Genomic DNA, 25280 nt, shown 5'->3' with positions numbered 1-25280 from the left:
TTTGCTATCGTTTCCTTCATTTCTTTTTCATTTATTTCTGATCTGATCTTTATGATTTCTTTCCTTCTGCTAACTTTGGGGGTTTTTTGTTCTTCTTTCTCTAATTGCTTTAGGTGCAGGGTCAGGTTGTTTACTCGAAATGTTTCCTGTTTCTTAAGGTGGGATTGTATTGCTATAAACTTCCCCCTTAGAACTGCTTTTGCTGCGTCCCATAGGTTTTGGGTCGTCGTGTCTCCATTGTCATTTGTTTCTAAGTATTTCTTAATTTCCTCTTTGATTTCTTCAGTGATCACTTCGTTATTGAGTAGTGTATTGTTTAGCCTCCATGTGTTTGTATTTTTTACAGATCTTTTCCTGTAATTGATGTCTAGTCTCATAGCATTGTGGTCGGAAAAGATACTTGATACAATTTCAATTTTCTTAAATTTACCAAGGCTTGATTTGTGACCCAAGATATGATCTATCCTGGAGAATGTTCCATGAGCACTTGAGAAAAATGTGTATTCTGTTGTTTTTGGGTGGAATGTCCTATAAATATCAATTAAGTCCATCTTGTTTAATGTATCATTTAAAGCTTGTGTTTCCTTATTTATTTTCATTTTGGATGATCTGTCCATTGGTGAAAGTGGGGTGTTAAAGTCCCCTACTATGATTGTGTTACTGTCGATTTCCCCTTTTATGGCTGTTAGTATTTGCCTTATGTATTGAGGTGCTCCTATGTTGGGTGCATAAATATTTACAATTGTTATATCTTCTTCTTGGATCGATCCCTTTATCGTTATGTAGTGTCCTTCTTTGTCTCTTCTAATAGTCTTTATTTTAAAGTCTATTTTGTCTGATATAAGAATTGCTACTCCAGCTTTCTTTTGATTTCCATTTGCATGGAATATCTTTTTCCATCCCCTTACTTTCAATCTGTATGTGTCTCTAGGTCTGAAGTGGGTCTCTTGTAGACAGCATATATATGGGTCTTGTTTTTGTATCCATTCAGCCACTCTGTGTCTTTTGGTGGGAGCATTTAGTCCATTTACATTTAAGGTAATTATTGATATGTATGTTCCTATTCCCATTTCCTTAATGGCTTTGGGTTCGTTATTGTAGGTATAGTCCTTCTGTTGTGTTTCTTGCCTAGAGAAGTTCCTTTAGCATTTGTTGTAAAGCTGGTTTGGTGGTGCTGAACTCTCTCAGCTTTTGCTTGTCTGTAAACGTTTTAATTTCTCCATCAAATCTGAATGAGATCCTTGCTGGGTAGAGTAATCTTGGTTGCAGGTTTCTCTCCTTCATCACTTTAATTATGTCCTGCCACTCCCTTCTGGCTTGTAGAGTTTCTGCTGAGAGATCAGCTGTTAACCTGATGGGGATTCCCTTGTGTGTTATTTGTTGTTTTTCCCTTGCTGCTTTTAATATGATTTCTTTGTGTTTAATTTTTGACAGTTTGATTAATATGTGTCTTGGCGTATTTCTTCTTGGATTTATTCTGTATGGGACTCTCTGTGCCTCCTGGACTTGATTAACTATTTCCTTTCCCATGTTAGGGAAGTTTTCAACTATAATCTCTTCAAATATTTTCTCAGTCCCTTTCTTTTTCTCTTCTTCTTCTGGAACCCCTATAATTCGAATGTTGGTGCGTTTAATGTTGTCCCAGAGGTCTCTGAGACTGTCCTCTGTTCTTTTCATTCTTTTTTCTTTATTTTTCTCTGCATCAGTTATTTCCACTATTTTATCTTCCACCTCACTTATCCGTTCTTCTGCCTCAGTTATTCTGCTATTGATCCCATCTAGAGTATTTTTCATTTCATTTATTGTGTTTTTAATCGATGCTTGATTCATCTTTAGTTCTTCTAGGTCCTTGTTAACTGTTTCTTGCATATTGTCTATTCTATTTCCAAGATTTTGGATCTGGGAAATAGAATCTTGGATCAGCTTTACTATCATTATTCTGAATTCTTTTTCAGGTAGACTGCCTATTACCTCTTCATTTGTTAGGTCTGGTAGGTTTTTATCTTGCTCCTTCACCTGCTGTGTGTTTTTCTGCTTTCTCATTTTGCTTATGTTACTGTGTTTGGGGTCTCCTTTTTGCAGGCTGCAGATTCGTAGTTCCCGTTGTTTTTGGTGTCTGTCCCCCGTGGCTAAGGTTGTTTCAGTAGGTTGTGTAGGCTTCCTGGTGGGGGGGACTAATGCCTGTGTTCTGGTGGTTGAACCTCGATCTTGTCTTTCTGGTGGACAGGTCCACGTCTGGTGGTGTGTTTTGGGGTGCCTGTGGCCTTATTATGTTTTTAGGTATCCTCTCTGCTAATGGGTGGGGTTGTGTTCCTGCCTTGCTAGTTGCTTGGCATAGGGTGACCAGCACTGTAGCTTGCTGGTCGTTGACTGAAGCTGGGTGCTGGTGTTGAGATGGAGATCCCTGGGAGATTTTTGCTGCTTGATATTATGTGGAGCTGGGAGGTCTCTTGTGGACCCGTGTCCTGAAGTTGGCTCTCCCACTTCAGAGGCACAGCACTAACTCCTGGCTGCAGCACCAAGAGCCTTTCATCCACCCGGCTCAGAATAACAGTGAGAAAAAGTAGAAAGAAATAATTAGTAGAAGAAAGAAAGAGAGATTGAAAGAAAGGAAGAAGGGAAGTAAGGAAGGAAGGAAGAAAGAAAGGAGGGAGGGAGGAAGGATGGAAAGAAAGGAAAGAAAGGAGGGAGGGAGGGAGGAATGAAAGCAAAAGGAAGAGTGAATGGAAGAAGAGAGGGAGGGAGGGAGGAAGGAAAGAAAGAAAGAAAGACAGGAGGGAGGGAGGGAGGAAGGAAAGAAAAAGAAAGTGGAAAGAAGAAGGGTGGGAGGGAGGGAGGGATGGAGGAAAGAAAAAGAAAGAAGGAAAGGAGGAGCGGAGGGAGGGAGGGAGGAAGGGAAGGGAGGAAAAAAAGAAAGAGCAGGTAAAGTAAAATAGAATAAAGTATGAAATATAGTAGCGTTATTAAAATTAAAAAGTAATTATTGAAAAAAAACACGGACCGAAAGAACCCTGGGACATATGGTGGAAGCAAAGCTATACAGAGAGAATCTTACACAGAAGATTACACATACACATTCACAAAAAGAGAGCAGGGGGAAAAATCAAAAATCTTGCTCTCCAAGTCCACCTCCTCGATTTGGGATAATTCGTTGTAAAAAGAGGAAAAGGGCGAAAAGTCTGAAATCTTGCTAAGTCCACCTCCTTAATTTGAGAGAATTCGTTGTAAAAAGAGGAAAAAAAAAAGGGGGGAAAGTCTTAAATCTTGTCCTCAAGGTCCACTTCCTCAATTTGGGATGATTCGCTGTCCATTCATGCACTCCACAGACGCAGGGCACATCAAATGGACCGTGGAGCTTTAATCCGCTGCCTCGGAGGCTGCACAGAGAGATTTCCCTGTCTCTGCTCTCACAGCTCCCGGGTCTCAGCCTTGGACCTGGCCCCGCCTCTGCGCGTAGGTCGCCGGAGGGCGTCCGTTCTTCGCTCAGACAGGACAGGTTTAAAGGAGCCGCTGATTCGGGGGCTCTGGCTCACTCAGGCAGAGGGGAGGGAGGGGAATGCCCTCTCCTCGCGCACCAGGCAACAAAAGGGAAAAAAGTCTCTTGCCTCTCCGGTAGCTCCAGACCCTTTCCCCGGACTCCCTCCGGGCTAGCACTAACCCCTTCAGGGTCTCTTCCTGCGGCCAGCCCCAGACCTCTCCCTGCGCTCCGACTGAAAGCCGATACCCGAGCCTCAGCTCCCAGCCCCGCCCGCCCTGGCGGCCGAGCAGACAAGTCTCTCGGGCTGGTGTGTGCCTGAGGGCACCGATCCTCTGTGCCAAAATCTCTCTGCTTTGCCCTCCACACCCCTGTTGCTGTGCTCTCCTCCGCTACTCCGAAGCTTTCCCCCTCCGCCACCTGCAGTCTCCGCCCTCGAAGGGGCTTGTAGTGTGTAGAAACCTTCCCTCCTTCACGGCTCCCTCCCACTGGTGCAGGTCCCGTCCATATCCTATTGTCTCTGTTTATTCTTTTTTTCTTTTGACCTACCCAGGTATGTGGGGAGTTTCTTGCCTTTTGGGGGGTCTGAGGTCTTCTGTCAGCGTTCAGTAGGTGTTCTGTTGGAGTTGTTCCACGTGTAGATGAATTTCTGATGTATCTGTGGGGCGGAAGGTGATCTCCGCGTCTTACTCTTCCGCCATCTTCCTCCGGCTCCCATTCTTCCTTTTTTTAAAATTTTTAACATGAGCACATAGAGTAAGTTGGGGTTTTTTTATATTATGATTTTTTTTTGAATTTTGAATCCCTTTTACGTTGTTACTGGCCCAATTTGAAAATAAATTTGAAGTAAATGTTTCTTAATTGGTTGAAATACAGTAATTGAATTCTGTCTATTAAAATAAAGTCGGGCTTCCCTGGTGGCGCAGTGGTTGAGAGTCCGCCTGCCAATGCAGGGGACACGGGTTCGTGCCCCGATCCGGGAAGATCCCACATGCCGCGGAGCGGCTAGGCCCGTGAGCCATGGCCGCTGAGCCTGCGCCTCCGGAACCTGTGCTCCGCAACGGGAGAGGCCACAGCAGTGAGAGGCCCGTGTACCATAAATAAATAAATAAATAAATAAATAAATAAAATAAAATAAATAAATAAATAAATAAAATAAAGTCAACTACTGGGATTGACTCTTGGAATGCATTTTAATTGGGGGAGAGAGACAGTAACTAATTAAACATGTAAATAGGGTAATTTCAAAGAACGGTAAGTGTTTAGAAGAAAACAATAATACTTTAGCTAGAATTATGAGGAAATTCTCCCCTGAGGAGGTGACACTCTGTTGAGACTTGGATGATGACAAAAAAGCAGCTACGTGATGATTAGAAAAGTGGGGGATTCCAAGCCTCTAACTGATATGGGGATAAGCTTGGTGTTTTCTAGGGACAGAAAAGAAAAATAGTGTGATTTGGAGCTTTAGTAAGTAAGCAGATTGGTAGGCAGCGAGATCTCAGAGGGATGCAGGAACCATTGCATTCCAAGGGAGTGGGAGGGGGCTGAAAGGAACCAGCTTCCTGGGAAGGAGGTATTTCATTACCAACATTGTGGTTGCTTGCATGCAGAGTTTGAGTGGGGAGCAGTCTGCCCCATTTGTAGCCAGTAAGGAGATGCAGTGCATTTTTTCTTTTAATAATGATTCTAGTACTTAACTTCAAATAATCGTATTGTTAAAGTACATTATAAAGCATTATTCCTTATGGCCCATTAGAAAAATGTTTGGAAATTTATTCATTCATGGTATGATTCAATTTATGTTTTAAAAGAGCATTCTGGATGTTGTGTATTATGGATACAAGTGGAAGGGCAGAGACCAATTAGGAGGCTGTCACAGTGGTTCAGATGAGAGTTGATGGTGGTTTAGATGAAAGTTGTAGCAGTGAATACAGAGGGAATTGAACTGTAAAAATATATATTGATTCCTCTCCTTGATGCCAGTTTTCTAGACTGTGTGTTACAGCATCTTTAATGTATTCCAAGAGTGAATCCCAGTAATTGACTTTATTTTAATAGACAGCACTTCTTTTTTAGGGCAGAGGAGTATGGTAGTTCCTCCTTATTCATGGTTTCGTTTTCCACAGTTTCAGTTTCCTGTGGGCATACGTGGTCTGAAGATATTAAATGAAAAATTCCAGAAATCAATAATTCACGGGTTTTAAATCGTGCACTGTTCTGAGTAGCATGATGAAATCTTGCTCCGTCTCACCTCAGCATGTGAAGTATAGGAGATGATTCCAGTATATCCACACTGTATGTGCTACCCTCCTGTTAGTCACGTAGTAGCCGTCTCAGGTATCACATCAACTGTTGTGGTATTGCTGGGCTTGTGTTCAAATAACCCTTATTTTACTTAATAATGGCCCCCAAATGTTAGTGATGCTGGCAATCAGGATAGTCTCTTACTGTACCTAATTTATAAATTAAACTTTATTACAGGTATGTAGGTATAGGAAAAAACAGTATGTATAGGATTCGGTACTATCCACTGTTTCAGGCATCCACTGGAGGTCTTGGAACGTATCCCCCATGGATAAGGGGAGACTACTATAAATGTCTTCTCTCAGTTTATTCTGAGACAGTGATGCTCCAGGTCAAAGATTTCCTCAGATCCAGGTTTTATTGCTCTTTTGACTCACTCAAACCACAAATTCCCCAGGGTACAATCCTATTGCCAAGATGAGTGTTTACGAACAGGATTAAGGATTGACCTTCTCCTGGTTTGGTTCTCCTCTCAGCCTTAATACAGAGGCCAGCCTGCTGGTCCTGCCTACTTCTGTCTTCATGACAAATTTTCAGGGGTCCTTGAAGCATTTTCAAGACTTCTTTGAAGATGTGTCACAGTAACTTTAAACCTCAAACAGAAGTTCTCATGGAAATGTGTGGGTGTAGTTCTGTTACGAAGCATCCAAGCACCAGTGGACTTGCTGCCGTACAGAGAATGCTCCCTTCCCTGGGTCAGCCCTAACTGTCCTGTTAACATATGACTCAGAGGACAAATGAGTTTGAAGATACAAGTCACATATTTAACACACCTGTGTTTGGTACCCTACCAGTAATTATTGGTTTTTTTCCCCTCCTATTTTGCTTCACAAAGATGTTTACTATATTACATGTTAAGAAATTAATTCAAATAGGTCTGTACTTGGATATGTTTTCTGCTATAAATTTTGAAAGCCTCTGGTCAAAACACCATGTATATTACATGGCCACCTGTAGTACTGATTTGAATAATACTGTTGATAAATGCAGAATTTTGTGAGGAGTGTGTTCCCTTCAGTAGTGATTTTCAACCATTTGCTTTTCTCTTTAAAGAAATGCTTAAAGCCTGTGTTTTATGGGCCATCATGATCTGACACTTATTTAGGGTGCTGTAAATCTGTTCTTTTTGACATCACAGACTTAAAGAGCAGGAAGTGGATGGTGTGCATGTGGAAGCCATTTCACCCCTTCCCTATGGTTATATCCCAGCCAGCGATACCACATTACTGAATTGAGGCTGCGTCACAGTCCCTTAGATGTCCTCCATGTTTCCTGTGGGATCTTGTAGACGAATACATTGTTTGTGGCATTTGAATATTAAAAATTATTTTGCCTTGAGTTCTTAATAAAGCTTAAGTGGAAGAGCAGAAACATCCTTTAAGATTGCCACTTTTTTCTGCAGCTTTTTCCATGTGAGGAATAAAGAATACAAATGTAATCAATTTATTTTTCATGCTTCTTAGGAAGATCCGATTTGGTTTAAAAAATTTTTTCTGGATTTAAAAAAAATTTCCAAGGCCAATATAAAAGCTTAATTCAGCAGAGAGTGAGAAAAAAAAATTGGTGGCCACCAGGATTTTGAGGAATTCTGTTTTTAATATCTTTAAAAAAATAGATTGACTTTCTATAGCACAGCTGTAGAAAACAGAAACCAACTTATCAATCATATTCTTTTTTTTTTTTTTTGGCTGTGTTGGGTCTTCGTTTCTGTGCGAGGGCTTTCTCTAGTTGCGGCGAGCGGGGGCCACTCTTCATCGCGGTGCGCAGGCCTCTCACTATCGTGGCCTCTCTTGTTGCAGAGCACAGGCTCCAGATGCGCAGGCTCAGTAGTTGTGGCTCACGGGCCCAGTTGCTCCGCGGCATGTGGGATCTTCCCAGACCAGGGCTCGAACCCGTGTCCCCTGCATTGGCAGGCAGCTTCTCAACCACTGCACCACCTGGGAAGTCCCAATCATATTCTTAATAGCTCTGGCAAGAAGTACATTCAGTTACCTTCTTTCCTCCCATTCTTTGTATAAGCTAAGTGACTGCTAGTTTTAATTTTCTTCTACTTAGTAGTTTGTTTTGTTTTAGAATTAGAATTAAATTAATGTGAAAGCTGTTGAAATAGATGTTCATTTACCTAACTTTACAGTTTAAAAAATGAGCAGCTAAAGACCATTGAGCTTCTTTTACTTGTAGGTACTGTTTTCGTGGCCAATGACACAAATAACTAAATTTACAACTTAATTATAATAACTAATAACATAGTTCCAATATTCAAAGTATTGTTTGGTAACAGGTTAATATGTGCTTGATTCATTACCATGTAAGAAGTTAGCAATACATCCTTACTCCAATTTTATTTAATTATTGACTAAGGGATAGAAGAGTTCCTGATGTTACAAAACCCAGTGTGAAAGACATTTGGTTATAAACTGAAACTCAGCACTGATTTTCTTTTAATTTCTTTTATTTGTGTCTTTCTAGTTAATAACTTTGGCTTATAAAAGTTAGATTATTCTTGGTTGGAATGTTTTTGGTATTGTTGAGGAAATGCCTATTTTATTTAAGAACATAACATTTTTATAAGAAGATAAAGCTAATCTTAATACAGATTTTTATTATGTCTTTATTCCTTTAAAACATAGTTGTATCAGACTAGGTCCAGTCAGGAGATAGAAACCACACAGAGGGTTAAATAGGTTAAGTATTATATACTGAATGATTAAACTCTGGTAAAAGAGTAACTGAAGATATAAGAAAATCATATCTGGTACCCTAGGGCTAAAGAGGAAGGTCACACTTAAAAGGCGTCCCTTCCCAGGGCTGGGTTTAGAACTCACTGGAGAACATATATTCCAGCCCATTGGGTTGGTAGAGAAGTTCACTGTTTTGCCCAGATTGGAGCTGGTCTGCAGTGGCTGGGAAGTCAGGAAAATCTGGAGTGCGGGCCACCAGCAACAAGTGACACAGGAATGCAGAGGGACTGGCGTCTTTGTGGGAAACTGTAGGCCAGCCACCCATATGGGCCTGCAGAGGAAAACAGGGTGCTAATTTGGGCAAGGGGCCTTCAGAGAGAGAGAGAGAGAGAGAGAGAGAGAGAGAGAGAGTGTGTGTGTGTGTGTGTGTGTGTGTGTGCGCGTGCGTGCGTGCAGGAGCCCCTTTCTCCTGCAGTGTCCTTTCAGTACTCTCTACTGAGAAAGCTTAATGTGATTGTCACGCTAGAGATGCTTAAAGAAATTGTGTCCATTATGCCTGTGTATATATTGAAGGGTGAATTTGGAGCTGAGTGTCAGTAATTGGTAATGTGCACAGTAATGTTTCTTTTTCCAGTTTACTTTTTTGCAATATAGGTACGTGAAAGCTTTTTACTAATCACTTTTCTGTACTTTTTGTTTGTTTGTGTTTGCTTTCCTTCCTTTAGCCCTATGAACATTTTGAGTCAGATAATTCTTGGTTGTGGAGAGCTGTCCTATGCGTTGTGGTATGTTTAGCAGCATCCCTGTCTTTTACCCACTAGATGCTAGTAACACACACATATTGGTGACATCCAAAGATGTCCCCAGACCCACAGGGGAGCAGAATCTTCCCTGGTTAAGGACCACTGCTTTAGCCCATTTTTTTCCCCCTGTTAGAAACAGTATAAGTTTTTCATTTAATAGAGGTTTGCTTGTGGTTTTTAATAAGTTATATTTTGATAAAGAAGGCGTCTTAAATAAGTACAAAATTTTATTTTTAGAAGAGGTATTAAAACTATTTAACTCCTTTTATTTCATCTGTAAGTGAATTAGGGCAGAATTTTCAGTTGATTTGTTTCTAGTCTAGCTATTAAGTTGCAGACCTAGGATTAGAATCCAGAAATTTTAATGAAAAGTTATATATGTAGTATTCTGTTATTCATTGATTCAAGAGCATATGTTGTGCATGCACTGTGGTAGGTGTTAGAGATTTAATGATGAGGCAGTGAGTAAAACTTCAGCAGCGCATGAAGAATCACTTTATTTAGCTATCACATTCTTGCTTGATACTTGAAAGTAGAAAGATGCTTTTTAAAAAGCATTGACTGAATAATTGATTCATACATGAAAGAATTGTGGTTAAAGGAGCTACTCTTAGCATTAAGATGCAGTTTTGTGGTTGCAACTGTTGAAACGGTTGTGGGCTTTGAGTCAGAAGACCAAGAGTCTTGTCTTGGTTCTTAACTAAACTCATAACAAGCTGGACCTTAGTTGTCCTCTGTGAAATTGCCCTGGACTGACTGGGTTCTAAATTCCCTATCCTACCAGTTCTATTGTAGTATGTGTCTTTCCCCAGATTGGAGTTGAAAATGAGATTAGAGAAGGCCTAGAACCTGTCACAGTCATCTAAGAAGAAACAACTAAACTTTGTTTTTTATATATAATTATGATGCCTTAAGCAGTATGAATAGATTGCCAGTAAATTGGGTTGAGATGGGTCTAGTAGTAGAGAATATACCAGGCTGACCTGAGATTCTGGAGTATTCATGTACTTTACAGAGGTTTGATTCTGAGATAAATTTCTGTGTATAAAAAATATTTTAAGGTAGAAATCTGGGTGAGTTAAAGGCGTTAAAAAACAACACACAGAATGGGAAAAAAACCAGTTGTGTATTATTTATCAGATTAAGGGGCTTGTATCCAGAATACATAAAGAACTCTTACAATACTCAACATCAAAAAGATAAACAACCCAGTTAAAAAGAGGACAAAGGATTTGATAGACATTTCTCCAAAAGAAAATATATAAATGGCTAGGAAACAAATGAAAAGATACTCAGCATAATTAGTCTTTAGGGAAATGGAAATCAAACCATAAGGGGATACCACTTCATACCCACTAGAATGACTATAATAAAGAAGATGGACAATAATGTGTTGGCAAGGATGTGGACAGATCAGAACCCTCATACATTGTTGGTGAGGATGTAAAATGGTGCAGTCTCTTTGGAAAGCAGTTTGGCAGTTCCTCAAAACATAGTTACTATATGTCAGATAAACAGTTACCGTGTAACTCAGCATTTCCATTCTTAGGTAGTATGCCCAAGAAAATTGAAAATACGCATCCATACAGAAACTTGTACATGAATATTCATGGTAGCATTAATCATAATAGTCAAAAAGTGGGAACAACCCAGATATCTACAAACTGATGAATGGGTAAACAAAATGTGGTATCTCCATACAATGACATATTATTTGGTAGTAAAAATGAAGTTCTGATACATGCTACATGTATGAACCTTGAAAACATAGTAAGAAAAAAAAATAGATGCAGAAGACCACATATTATATGATTCCATTTATATGAAATCTCTGGAATAGAATAGAGATTAGTGATTTCCAGGGGATGGGGGAGGAGGGCATAATTATTAATGGGTACAGGTTTCTTTTGGGGATGATGAAAATGTTCTGAAATTAGATATTGGCAACTCTGAATATGCTAACAACCACTCAGTTAACACTTCAAAAAGGTGAATTTTATGGTATGTGAATTATATATCAGTAAAGTGGGTGTTTTTTTTGGTTAAAGCAAGCCTTACATTTTTTAAAAGGAGGGTTTTTTTTGGCGGTACGCGGGCCTCTCACCGTCGTGGCCTCTCCCGTTGTGGACACAGGCTCTGGACGCGCAGGCTCAGAGGCCATGGCTCACGGGCCTAGCCGCTCCGTGGCATGTGGGCTCTCCCTGGACTGGGGCATGAACCCGTGTCCCCTGCATCGGCAGGCGGACTCTCAACCACTCCGCCACCAGGGAAGCCCTAAAAAGGAATTGTTTAATCAGTCTAAGATTTAACTGCAACTGACAGTTATTTAAGTGTCAGTTTCACATTTCTTTCAAAGCCTGTCCTATAATTTTATCTTTTTTCTGTTTAATGTGTACTGTGTTTGGTATTTTTACTTTGTTTCTTTAAACAATTTGTGGTTAAACTTTAGGTCACTTGAAGCTGTGCCTTTATAGTTTAGACAGTAGGAATAGGACCAAGGGAATTGAGACATTCATCTATACCTGATGTTTTTTGCTGTGATAACACCAGTAGTCATAATCTATTTAGGGTTTCTCTTATGAGAAAAAGTGTCTATGGAGATATCTAGGAAAAGGAAGCAACAATAATGTAGAAAAAAATAATTTTATATCTTGCTTTATGTTTAGTTATGGAAAGATAAGTTTAAGAAAAAATAATATAGAAATAATGCCCTTTCAGAAACTTCTATTAGAATGGATGCTTAACAACTTTGATCTCTTCATATGAGGTATTAAATTATAATGTTCATTTTTATGAATAATTTATCATTACAGACAGATTTGACCAGTTTTGGGCGATCAATCGGAAACTCATGGAATATCCTGCAGAGGAAAATGGATTTCGTTACATCCCTTTTAGAATATACCAGGTAGGAAGTAACATTTTTAACAATACCAACTTATGAAAGCCTCAGACATCCTACTTCTTGAAGCACTCTAGTCCAAAGTCTTTTCAGTTTGCATGGTAACTGAATAACATTTATTAGGGTTTTCCAGATCTCTTCCTTTTGGTGGCAGTCAAATCAGAGACTGCACTGTGAAAATATGTGACTCATTTAGTTGGTGCTCTTTATTTGCAGATTTTGTATTTGCAGATCAGCCTGCTTGCTAAAATTTATTTGCAACCTCAAAGTCAGTACTCAACAGTACTACCCTGGACATGTGCAGAGTGATGAAAAATTTGATTTGCCCATGTGCACATTTTCAGTGATGCTGTGCCTTCTTGTTTCTGCTCTCATACTGTAAACAAGTGACATTTCCCAGTCTATTTAGTGCCGCGTTCTTCACATTTTTGTGCTTTTTGTTGGTAATACTGATGTTAAAAATGACTCCCAAGCATAGTGCTAAAGTGCTATCTTTATACAGAAACATACATAAAACAAGGTTATGTATTGATGAGTTGAAGACATGTGACCAGAGACTTGCAGTAACCCTTGTAGTCCCCCTAAGAGCAATGGTTCAGTATTTGTTAATTCAGTGTTTGCAGTAACTTTATAAAACATAAGTACCACAGATGAGAATCGACTGTATTTGTTTTAGATGATGGGTCCTCAGTGTTGTACAACAAAATAAATAGTAGCATCTCATAACTGTACACTTTCATGGGATTAAGAAACTCCGTGTTTCTGTAGAGTACTTTAAAACTACCATGTGTTTCCTGTATAGCAATACTGAGTAAATTTTCATTGAATGAATGGTATCCAGAAAGCTAGTTGCCTACGATCATAGAAAAAGCAGTTAAGAATAGGAATTAGAAACAGAGTATCACAAACATAGACTCTCATCTAGCAGGCCCTCGATTCAAACTCAAAGAGATTGTGTCATAACTTCCCTCAGTAGCCATTTTTACTATCTCACAGTCTTTACTCATAGTTACTTCTCCAGTTATTTTTTAATCTTTTATAGCGCCATCATATTAGTGTGTGTTCAAAGAGGAAAACAAACTGTCCAATTGAAAAGTAAAAAACAAAAATCCCAATATACTCAAAGAATAAAAAGTTTTTATGACTTACATAAGGTTGCTTCCCATTTATTTCATTAACATAGTGGCAGATAGCCTATGTTTAGATCATGGATTCATAATATGTACAATAGAAATAAAATGAGGAAAATGCCTGATGGAACGAGACCAGATGATCTAATCAGCCACACACCTCTGCTTCCTTTTTTCAGGAAAGTAAAATTTTAATTCCACGAGTCTTTGTTAAGCACAAATGTTACCCAGTGGGTTTGGAAATGCCATAATTTATTTATTTATACTTTATCTTGTATCATGAAGAATCTGAGGCAATTTACAAGAATATATTTTGTATAGTCACAAAATAGAAAAAGTTTGAAATTTAAAATTAGAGCCACCAAAGATATAAAATGGAAACCCAGCATGAAATGACCTACGCTCTGAATAAGTGAGATCATCAAATTTATTAAAATTGACCTATAAATTTGACCCCAAGCTTCCTTGTAGCCAGAGCAAAGGGGAAAGAAATGTGATGAGATATAATTTTGTTTTTCATTTTATATATGATGAAAACCTACTAGGTCATCAGGAAAGCTAACTTTTCTTGGGCACCACCTAGGAAAGAAATTCTCACGTGGCCTCATTTTGAAGGGACAGGGCAATATCCTTTATACCTTACCTACGGTAAAAATATAATAATAGTTTCAGTAAAGCTGCTTCCTAAAGTGTCACTCAGCGATAGCTAAAGACAATGTGTCATAAGCCACGGATCATCCACAGTATAATAAAGACTTGGCGAAGTAATGGGAAGGCTAAGGCAGAATAAAATTTTAGGTTATTTCATGGAAGAATGTGTTTATCAAATGAGAAGGAAAGTAATTGATGGAGCAAGGCAATTGAGGATTGGGATTAACCAGTAAAGTTTTTAGCCCAAGAGAAGAGAGGTTTGCAGAGACCTGTTAAGGAAAAGGAAGGGAAACATTGTTGCTGCTCACATGAGACAGTCTCAGTCTTCTCTGTACAGGCAGCAGAGCGGTAGAACAGTTTCGGCAACTGTTACGTTAAACAGTGGGCAAATAGGACAGTTACTATAGCTGCATAAAATAATGTGAGAAAGGTGGCAGGAAGCCTAGTTGTATGGAGAGAAGAAGTGTCTCACGTTACATGCATTGGTACTGACCACCTAGGTATTCCCTAAGAGAACTTCAGGAGTGATTTTACAGAACTAGATTCATTAGTGATATGCTTTAGTTATTCCACTGAGAAAAGCCAAAATTGAGTCAGATTTTATGGACTAAGTATAGTACTTATAGTGGGTAGGATCCTTTATGTGGTCTGTAAATCTCATAGGGAGAGGCTGCGTCTTCACCATCACTGACATAGATATTGGTGATTAAAATACGGATTAAAAACAGTAACAGGTTATTACAGAATTTTAGAGTGGTCCTGAAGTTTTCTGAGTAGATTTCATTTCTTTTTCTTTCTTTTTTTTTTTTTTTGCGGTACGCGGGCCTCTCACTGTTGTGGCCTCTCCCGTTGCGGAGCACAGGCTCCGGACGTGCAGGCTCAGCGGCCATGGCTCACGGGCCCAGCCGCTCTGCGGCATGTGGGATCTTCCCGGACCGGGGCACGAACCCATGTCCCCTGCATCGGCAGGCGGACTCTCAACCACTCTGCCACCAGGGAAGCCCCATTTTTTTTTTTTTTAATGCAGCAGCCCACTTTGGGGTTGAACTTGGAAGGGGTGGGTAGATGGGGATAAGTGAGATTGACTCAGGTGGCTTGACTCTGTCCTCCTGGGGACCAGTGGTTATAGCATCACATATTTATGGAAATTCTAAAGCACAGTTTGAAAATCTCTTTATCTAGGCCTGGACAGGTTCATTGATTTGCCCAAGTTAGGTAATTCTTGATCTAACTAGCATTGTGGATACACTAATACACTCAACATGCTAGTGATATCTGAAGGCAAGGTTAGTTTTTTTTGTTTGTTTGGGGTTTTTTTGTTTTTTCCTTTTTAAATCTGTGTAGTAGGATTTAGCACAGTGTTACGTACACTGTAGGTGCTTCACAAGTACTTACTTCGTTGAATCTTGGAATATTAAAAGCACCAAAGATCACATAATTCTGAAGCTGAAAAAAAGACTTTATAGTTCAAATAATCCAAAACTGAAAGAACTAGCTGGCTTTAACAAGGATAGTGCTGTTGTAGTAGTTGAAGAAAAAACACTTTTAAAATTAATTCAGATGGTGGGAGAATAGTAGGAGCAAGTGGAAAAGAGCTGTTGGAAGGGTTGCATCCAGAAACAGTGCATGATAGATCAAGATCACAGTTTTGCCTTATTCACCTAGTCTGACAATTTGTGACTTCATGTAAACCTCTCTGAGCTCGCCAAGTTGTCAGATATTTGAGACATAAAGGCCAAAGCAGTTTCCCTTGAAAAACAGGTTTCCTACTAAGAGCACTGCACTAGAAGGGAGGCCTCTAAGGCTCTGTGGGAGGTGTGGCACTGACTAGTTGTGTGTCCACAGGTGCTTACTGTCTTGCTGGGCCTTCGTTTCCTCATCCACAAAATGAAAAGGGCATGACTGAGTGAATGTATACATCTGGTCGGAATTGTTCTTTAAAGAAGCCATATTACAGGTTTATCTAATTATACCAATGATATTCTTTTTCAAACACTTTATACTCCTGATTTCAGAGCAGATTTATTATTTTTACAGTAAGCACAGTTCTTTCCTTTATGGCAGTATTTACCATTCTTTTCTGGGGAATATTGTCAGATGTATCCATACCTGTTACTGTCATATCATAACATAAAAGGATTTAGAGAGAGAATGTGAGAGAGAGAGGGAAAGAGAATGTGTATGTGTGAGAGAGAATGGTTTTCATAAAGTTCTATAATTAGATAGAAAGTGGGAAGCTAGAGAATTCTCAAAATTTGCTTGACTGCCAGGTGGTGACTGTTAGGGCAGAGCTTGCTGCCTGATCTTTCCTCTGTCAAGACAGTGGCAGCTTTGCCTCAAACAGGGAGAGACAAGAGCCTCAGGGTTTTTTGTTATTTATTTATTTATTTTTGGCTGTGTTGGGTCTTCGTTGCTGCTCATAGGCTTTCTCTAGTTGTGGCGAGCAGGGGCTACTCTTCATTGTGGTGCGCAGGCTTCTCCTTGCGGTGGCTTCTCTTGTTGTGGAGCACAGGCTCTAGGCATGCGGGCTTCAGTAGTTGTGGCTCACGAGCTCTAGAGTGCAGGCTCAGTAGTTGTGGCACATGGGCTTAGTTGCTCTGCGGCATGTGGGATCTTCCTGGACCAGGGATCGAACCCATGTCCTCTGCATTGAAAGGCGGATTCTTAACTGCTGCGCCACCAGAGAAGACCCTGAGCCTCAGGGTTTTATTGGTTCTCTTTATTGACTTTGCTGTTGGCTTTACCCTTATCTGGTTTGGTTTTCTTGAACTTGATTAAAATTTTAGACGTGAGATGCATAAGTGAATATAAAAATTTAGGAGTCTTAGTTTTTGTCCATTGTCCATTCTCTGGCTTTTTCCATTTCCCTAGTTTGTATTTTTGAATCTTCATTCATACCTTGATGAAAGGAAGATGGGATCTGCTTTCTGTTTTCCTTAGTTATATGATCTAAAGGTAATACCATATTTCTGCTGTTGACTCCTTTACAGCTGATTAGTTTGTGTGGTTGGGATAGTCTATTGATTAAGTGTAGCTTTTACTTGTGTGGCATTTTGATTAATCTGTACTTTTCATTTCTTTAATATACTAGATATAGATCTCTGGACTATTTGAGACCTTAAATTAGTAAGTAAATTTAAATAAAACCTGAAAATCCAGGTTTATTAATAGGACAAATAAAGGGCATAATTTTGCTAAACTTTTTTACTTTGCAGCATTCTAATAGAATTCCTGTATAGCAGGGGGTGAAAAGGATAGGACAGCAAGCATGCTTCAGTGAGGCCCATTTTATCTTTGGAAGCCTCAAAACCATCTTAGGATGTAGGGATCATTATCTGATTTTACATGTCAGGAAACTGAAGCTGAGGAATTTTAAATCACTTGCTCAGGGGCACACATATGAAATGTGGAACAACTAGTATCCAGACATAGGTAAGACTTACAAAGAAAATATAATTTTATTTATAAAAATTAAGCTTACACAATTTTCAAGACATAAGTATCACATAAAGTGAAGTCCACTTTGACCAAACCTAGAAAATCTCTAACTGGTGATATTCTTTAAAGGTTGACTTTTATACAGATTGTTGGAAAACTTTAGTTCTTTTTCATCTGTAATTTGATTACCGCTGGCTCAAAATGGCTATAAATCCAATGACGGAATTTTAGTGGTAAAAGTAAAATAGGTCCAAAAGTAGTTTAGAGATCCATTACAGACCCCAAAATGTGTCATTTCTGTCATTTACATAACAGTTTACTTTAGCGTCTGTGTTTCAGGTCTGTGTTCCTGAAATCCAGGTGCTTCATATTAGCCAGTATTCTAGAGATGAGGTTAATGGCAGGAAGTGCTTCAAAAATGTAACTAAAATGTTATTGAGACAAGCACAGGTAAACAGATGTGATTAAGGAGGGTATCTGTTAAAAAAGACTTGTAAAGTGACTGTGAAGTCCTTAGGCATTGGTATTTAGGTTGTATAGTAAAAATTAGGCACATAATTTCTGTTTTTCAAGAAGCAATGGGTTCATAAGTGTTATCCTGCCAATATGCTACATGTAAGAAAAGGTTGTCTCATTCATTCATTCAAGTTCATTTGTTCACAAACATTGCATGCTATGCCTAATACTGTGCACAGGGGATGCAAGTGGTTATTAATATGGTACATCATGCTTTAAAAGTTTATAATCTAGAGGTGGAAAGAAATTAATCAAATAAGTATACAAACAAATTTTAAATCACAACTGTGATTGGTTCTGTGAAGGAGAAGTATATAGTGCAATAAAGCCTAATTCCTATAAGGGGAATTTGATCTAGCTTAGTAGGGCAGAGAAGCCTTCTTTGATGAAAGTGTCATGTCTTTTGAGGTCTGACAAGTGGATAGAATTAAGGTAGGCAAAGAGTGATGAGAGGACCTTTGAAGGCAGAGGGGACATTGTAAGTATGAGGACAGCCTGTTGGTCTTGAGCACAGAGTTGAGGGCAAAATTAATATTTCGCTTATTTTTCTTTTGGGTTATTTATCTGATTTTACAAAAATTATTTTTATAGATATTAACCATTTTTCTATCAAACACTTTGTAAAAAATAATCACAACTATAAAATTTGTCTTGATTTTTTTTATGGTATCTTTCTGTAAAAAATGTTTACAAACCATTCCATTGGTTTATTTGTATTTTCTTATAACAGTATTATTTTTATTTGATTTTAGTCTTCTGATACCTGCTGGGGCAATTCACCCCTTACCTTTTTTTCAGTCTTTTCATGCTTAATAAGTGGAAATACATTTCTGTTTTAATTTTGGTAGAATTCACCTTTTTATATCAAATCTTCCTACATAAGAACATGGAACATCTTTTTTGTTTGTTTGTTTTTGTTTTTGGCTGCATTGGGTCTTAGTTGCAGTGTGTGGGCTTCTCATTGTGGTGGCTTCTCTTGTTGTGGAGCATGGGCTGTAGGCGCATGGGCTTCAGTAGTTGTGGCGTGTGGACTCTAGAGCGCAGGCTCAGTAGTTGTGGTGCACGGGCTTAGTTGCTCTGCGGCATGTGGGATCTTCCCGGACCAGGGCTCGAACCCATGGACCCCTGCGTTGGCAGGCGGATTCTTAACCACTGCACTACCAGGGAAGCCCCGGTACATCTTTCTTATTCAGATTTTGTTTTATGTTCTCAAATAGGCCCTGTGCCTTTCTTTTTAATTTATTTCTAGGTGTTTTTTAGATTTTGTTTTTCTTTATTTCATTTCCATTTCTAGATATTTATTTATGGCATCAACCCAAAAAACAACACCTCTTGCTGTAATTTTTTCAGCCATTTCTTGTTTGCTTTATCACATTGCTAGTATTGCATTGCCAAGACAGTATTGAATAATAAACGTTACTAGCAGGATTCAGCCTTTTTTCCCAGCTTTTTCCTTAGCCTTTGGGGATCCATAGACTCGTTGGTCCTTAGGCTCATGTCCACCCAGAGGGGAGAATATTGCAGAGGGTTTGTAGCTCCTCCATGTAGGTCCTCCCTGCCTACTCGCCCCAATAGGTGCTTTAGCTCAGGAGAGCCACTGTGTTGGGTATGAGATAGATTTGGGAGTAGAAGGGAGAGGGGGAAGCGTTAAGCTTCTGTGCTCCCAGAATCCTCTCCATGTATAGTTGTTATTATGCTGTTTTTTCATGTAAAGAATTATATGGCAGTAATCCTTGGGGCAAGGTATCTAATACTTAATTCACATCCTAGCTGTGGTGGTACATGCTACAATGAATATTAAGACATCTGTGCTTAAAAACAGGATTTGTATCTCATATGTAAAGACAAGAAAGTACAGAATGGATGCTCAGTTCTCAAAATAACTTCACTTCTGATCCAAGTGAAGGTAACAGTTATAAAATGATACATAACTTGCAAGTTGAAGGCATATCATTCATTTTCACCTTTCTATGTATAAATTTAAGGTCAGCTTATGACGTTAATTTCTTTCCAGAGTATTTTTTTCTCTCTCTTTTTTTTTTTTTTTTTTGTGGTACGCGGGCTTCTCACTGTTGTGGCCTCTCCCGTTGTGGAGCACAGGCTCCGGACGCGCAGGCTCAGCGGCCATGGCTTACGGGCCCAGCCGCTCCATGGCATGTGGGATCCTCCTGGACCGGGGCACGAACCCATGTCCCCTGCATCGGCAGGCAGACTCTCAACCACTGTGCCACCAGGGAAGCCCTCTCTTTTTTTTTAAAATAGATCTTTATTGGAGTATAATTGCTTCACATTACCATGTTAGTTTCTGTTGCACAACAAAGCGAATCAGCCATATGCATACATATGTCCCCATATCCCCTCCCTCTTGAGCCTCTCTCCCATCCTCCCTATCCCATCCTTCTAGGTCATCGCAAAGTACCGAGCTGATCTCCCTGGGCTATGCTGCTGCTTCCCACTAGCCAGTTATTTTACATTCAGTAGTGTATATATGTCCGTGCTACTCTCACTTCGTCCCAGCTTCGCCCTCCCACCCCATGTCATCAAGTCCATTCTCTATGTCTACCTCTTTATTCCTGCCCTGCAACTAGGTTCATCAGTACCGTGTTTTGTTTTTTTTTTTAGATTCCATGTATATGTGTTAGCATACTGTATTTGTTTTTCTCTTTCTGACTTACTTTACTCTGTGTGACAGACTCTAGGTCCATCTCCCTCACTACAAATAACTCAATTTCATTTCTTTTTATGGCTGAGTATATTCCATTGTATATATGTGCCACATCTTTATCCATTCATGTGTCGATGGGCATTTAGGTTGGTCAGAGTATTTTAAACATTTATTAAACAGCTAAGGAGAATTCCTTCTTTAGTAAACGCAGAGAAGAAGTTGAGCCTCTGTATTGTGCTTATATCTTTATGTTCATCACAGTACCATACACATAATAGGTGCTCACTAAATACACAAACTATATAACAAACTAAGGAAGGTCTCATTATCTATGAAGGTGGTGGTCATTCTGGTCTCATAATAAATTAGACTGTAACATTCATACCATACATTTTTACTACAGAATTCTGGGCTGGATTTTCTGTTGAGTAAACTATCATTCTCTACTATTGCCCTAAAGTAGAACAGAGCTATATGAGATATATAATAATAATAAATCCTATTTGTTTAGCACTTTATATTTTGTAAAATACCTTCACGTTACCTCATTTGATCTTCACAACAGCTTTGTGTGGACAGAACAAATACTATTGTCTTCTTTTAAGGTGGAAGTTAATGACCAGATAAAAGACACAAAGCTAGTGAGCAGTGGAGCAGGGACTAGAGTGCAAATCTATCTCTGTATAGTATATACATGTGCCCATATTATAAAGGGATATCTTTTTTGCAAGAAGATGAATGTTTATTGAGACTTAGGCAGTTGGATATGAGATTAATGTTTTACAGGCATAGGTTGGTTCAATTAATGAAGAATTAATTTGAAACATGATTTGAGTTTTAAAGGATTAAAGAAATAGAGTCCAGCATTCTTTTCTATTTGCATTTGTTGCCTTTGCTTTTGGAGTCAGATCCAAAAAATTATTTGCAAGACCATGTCAAGGAGCTTAGCACTTTTCTTACCATTTACTGATATCTACAAGCTTACTGTTTTCTTCTAAGAGTTTTATGGTTTCAGGTCTTACATTCAAGTCTTTAATCCATTTTGAGTTAATTTTTGTGAATGGTATAAGATAGTGGTCCAGTTTCATTCTTTTGCATGTGGCTGTTCAGTTTTCCCAACACCATTTATTGAAGAGATTATCCTTTCCCCATTGTATATTCTTGGTGCCTTTGTCATAAATTAATTGACCATATATATATCTATGGGTTTATTTCTGGGCTCTCTATTCTATTCCATTGTTCTATGTGTCTGTTTTTTTGCCAGTACTATATTGTTTTGATTACCATAGCTTTGTTACACAGTTTGAAGTCAGGGGGTGTGATGCCTCCAGCTTTGTTCTTCTTTTTTTTTTTGCGGTACACGGCCCTCTCACTGTTGTGGCCTCTCCCATTGCAGAGCACAGGCTCTGGATGCGCAGGCTCAGCGGCCATGGCTCACAGGCCTAGCCACTCCGCGGCATGTGAGATCTTCCCAGACCGGGACATGAACCCGTGTCCCCTGCATCAGCAGGCAGACCCTCAACCACTGCGCCACCAGGGAAGCCCTTTGTTCTTCTTAAGATTGCTTTGGCTATTCAGGGTATTTTGTGGTTCCGTATCACAAAATTTTAGGATCAAATATTCTAGTGGGTTATTTTTTTTTTAGATATAATTCACATCCATAAAATTCACCCCTTTAAAGTGTACAGTTTTAGTATTTCACAGTTGTGCAGCCATCACCACTATCTAATTTCAAAACATTTTCATCACCTCAAAAAGAAACTCCATACCCATTAGTAGTCACTTCTCTTCCCTCCTCTCCCTGGCCCCTGGCAACTACTAATTTACTTTCTGTTTCTGTGGATGTGCTATATGGACATATAAATGGAATCACATCACCCACTAGTAGTCACTTCTCTTCCCTCCTCCCCCTGGCAACTACTAATTTACTTTCTGTTTCTGTGGATGTGCTACATGGACGTATAAATGGAATCACATCATATGTGTCTTTTTGTGTCTGCCTTCTTTCATGTGGCATAATATTTTCAAGGTTCATCTGTCTTGTAGCATGTAGTACCTCATCCTTTTTTTAACTTGAGTAACATTCCATTGTATGGATACATCACATTTTGTTTAACCATTCATCAGGTTGATGAATATTTGGGTGGTTTCCACTTTAGGGCTGTTACAAAGAAAGCTCCTATGAACATTTATGTACAAATTTGGGGGTGGGCATATGTTTTCACTTTTCCTAAGTATATACCTAGGAGTGGAACTGGTGGGTCATATGATAACTCCACATTGAGCCTTTTGAGGAACCTGCCATATTGTTTTCCAAATCGTTGCACCATTTTACATTCCCACCAGCAGTGAATGAGGGTTTCAGTTTCTCCATGTCCCTGCCAACACTTGTTACTGTACATTGTTTTGATTAGTTATCCTAAGTGGATATGAAGGGGTATTTCATTATGATTTTGATTTGCTTTTCCCTAATGACTAATGATGTTGAGCGTCTTTTTATGGGCTTACTGATGGTTTGTATATCTTCTTAGGAAAAATGTCTCTTCTTTGCTTATTTTTAAACTGGGTTGTCTTTTCATTGTTGAGTTGTAAAAGTTCTTTATATATTCTGGATCCTAGACCTTTACTAGATATATGCTTTATAAATAGTTACTTCTGTTCTGTGGGCTGTCTTTTTACTTTCGTGGTCATGGCCTTTGAAACACAAAAAAGTTTTTAGTTCTGATGAAGTCCAGTTCTTTTTGTTGTTGTTGTTATTACTTATGCTTTTATGTTATCATATCTAAGAAAACCTTGCCTAATACTAAGTGATGAAGATTTCCTCTTATGTTTTCTTCTAAAGTTTTATAGTTTCGGTTCTTTGATTTAGGTGTTTGATCCATTTTGAGTTAATTTTTTGTATATGGTGCAAGGTAAAGGGGTCCACCTTCATTCTTTTGTATGCAGATATTCCAGTTCTCCCAGCATGATTTGTTGAAGACTTCTCTTTCTCTCATTGGATTGTCTTAGCACTCTTGTTGAAAATTAGTTGTCCACAATGTGTGGATTTGTATCTAGAGTCTCAATTCTATTCCACTGATTATATGTCTATTCTTGAATTCTGTAGCTTTGTGTAGTAAGTTTTGAAATCAAGAGGTATGAGTCCTCCATCTTTGTTCTTTTTTTAAAGATTATTTTGGCTATTCTGGATCTTTTGCATTTCCGTATGAATACTAGGATCAGCTTGTCAGTTTCTACCAAAAAAAAGGCAATTGGGATTTTGATAGGAATTGTATTCAATATGTAGATTAATTTCTGGAGTATTGCTATCTTTTTTTTCTTTTTGGCTGCACCACGCAGCTTGCAGGATCTTAGTTCCCTGACCAGGGATCAAACCTGGGCCCGCAGCAGTGAAAGCCCATGTCCTAACCACTGGACTGCCAGGGAATTCCCTGGAGTATTGCTATCTTTACAAACAATATTAAGTCTTCCAATCAGTGAACACAGGATTTTTTCCCATATATGTAGGTCTTCAATGATGTATTGTCGTTTTCAGTGTACAAGTTGCCTGCTTCTTTTTTTTGCGGTACGTGGGCTTCTCACTGTTGTGGCCTCTCCCATTGCAGAGCACAGCCTCCGGACGCGCAGGCTCAGCGGCCATGGCTCACGGGCCCAGCCGCTCCACGGCATGTGGGATCTTCCCGGACCAGGGCACGAACCCGTGTCCCCTGCATCGGCAGGCGGACTCTCAACCACTGTGCCACCAGGGAAGCCCTGTCCGCTTCTTTTGTTAAATTTATTCCTATGTAATTTTTTCTTTTTGATCCAGTTTTTATTATCATTTTTGGACTTTTTGCTAGTGTGTATAAATAGTATTGATTTTTTTGTATATTGATCTTGTATCCAGTAGCCTCATTGAACTTGTTTCTTACTTCTAACAGTTGTGGAGGGTTTTTTTGGTTTGGTTTTTGTTTTTGCTGCTTCCTTAGAATTTTCCATATAGAAGGTCATGTCACTACAAATGGAGGTAGTTTTACTTCTCCCTTTCCAGTTCGAATGCCTTTTACTTCTTTTTCCTGCCTCATTTCCCTGACTAGAACCTCCAGTACAGAGTCAAAATAAAAGTGGCAAAAGCAGACATCCTTGTTTTATTCCTGATCTTAATGGGGAAGAAAGCTTACAGTCTTTCATTACTGAGTATGATGTTAGCCTGTAAGTTTCTCTTATATGCCCTTTATAAGATTGAGTTCCCTATATTTTGTTGAGTATTTTTATCATGAAAGGGTGTTGGATTTTGTCAGGTGCTTTTTCTGTGTCTATTCAGGTTCTTATGTGGGGTTTTCCCCTTTTTTCTATTAATATGATGTATTGCATTGCTTGATTTTCTTTGTTGAACCAACCTCGTATTCCTGGGATAGATACCAGTCAGTCAGATTATATAACATATGTAGCTGGGTTTGGTTTGCTGGTTTCTTTCTTTCCTTTTCTCTTTTTAATTTATTTACTTTTTAAAATTTTTGGCTGATTTGGGTCTTTGTTGCTGCACGTGGGCTTTCTCTAGTTGCAGCGAGCAGGGGCTACTCTTCATTGCTGTGCGCGGGCTTCTCTTGTTGCGGAGCACGGGCTCTAAGCGCATGGGCTTCAGTAGTTGCAGCACGCGAGCTCAGTGGTTGGTTGTGGCTTGCAGGCTCTAGGCGCTCAGCTCAGTAGTTGTGGTGCACGGGCTTAGTTGCTCC

General features: G+C 39.2%; 1 protein-coding gene across 4 annotated transcripts in view; it reads left to right on the top strand.

Moving 5' to 3' along the window:
- The window catches only part of ATG5 (autophagy related 5), a gene marked incomplete at both ends in the record, with an annotated part of 121503 nt that overhangs the window by 58761 nt on the left and 37462 nt on the right, over positions 1–25280 (top strand). For 2 of the 4 annotated variants that reach the window (XM_079716512.1, XM_079716515.1), the window contains one exon: positions 12077–12171. The exons of 1 other annotated variant lie outside the window; for it this stretch is intronic. In XM_079716512.1, the coding sequence (XP_079572638.1) occupies positions 12077–12171 (95 nt within the window). The remainder of the gene's footprint in view (positions 1–12076; positions 12172–25280) is intronic. One more of the 4 variants, XM_079716513.1, reaches the window with a different exon arrangement.

This window comes from Hyperoodon ampullatus, assembly GCF_949752795.1.
Source record: "Hyperoodon ampullatus genome assembly, chromosome: 12".
NCBI lineage: Eukaryota > Metazoa > Chordata > Mammalia > Artiodactyla > Ziphiidae > Hyperoodon > Hyperoodon ampullatus.
The sequence above is the reverse complement of the archived record's forward strand: the minus strand, read 5'-3'. Positions and strand labels throughout refer to the sequence as shown.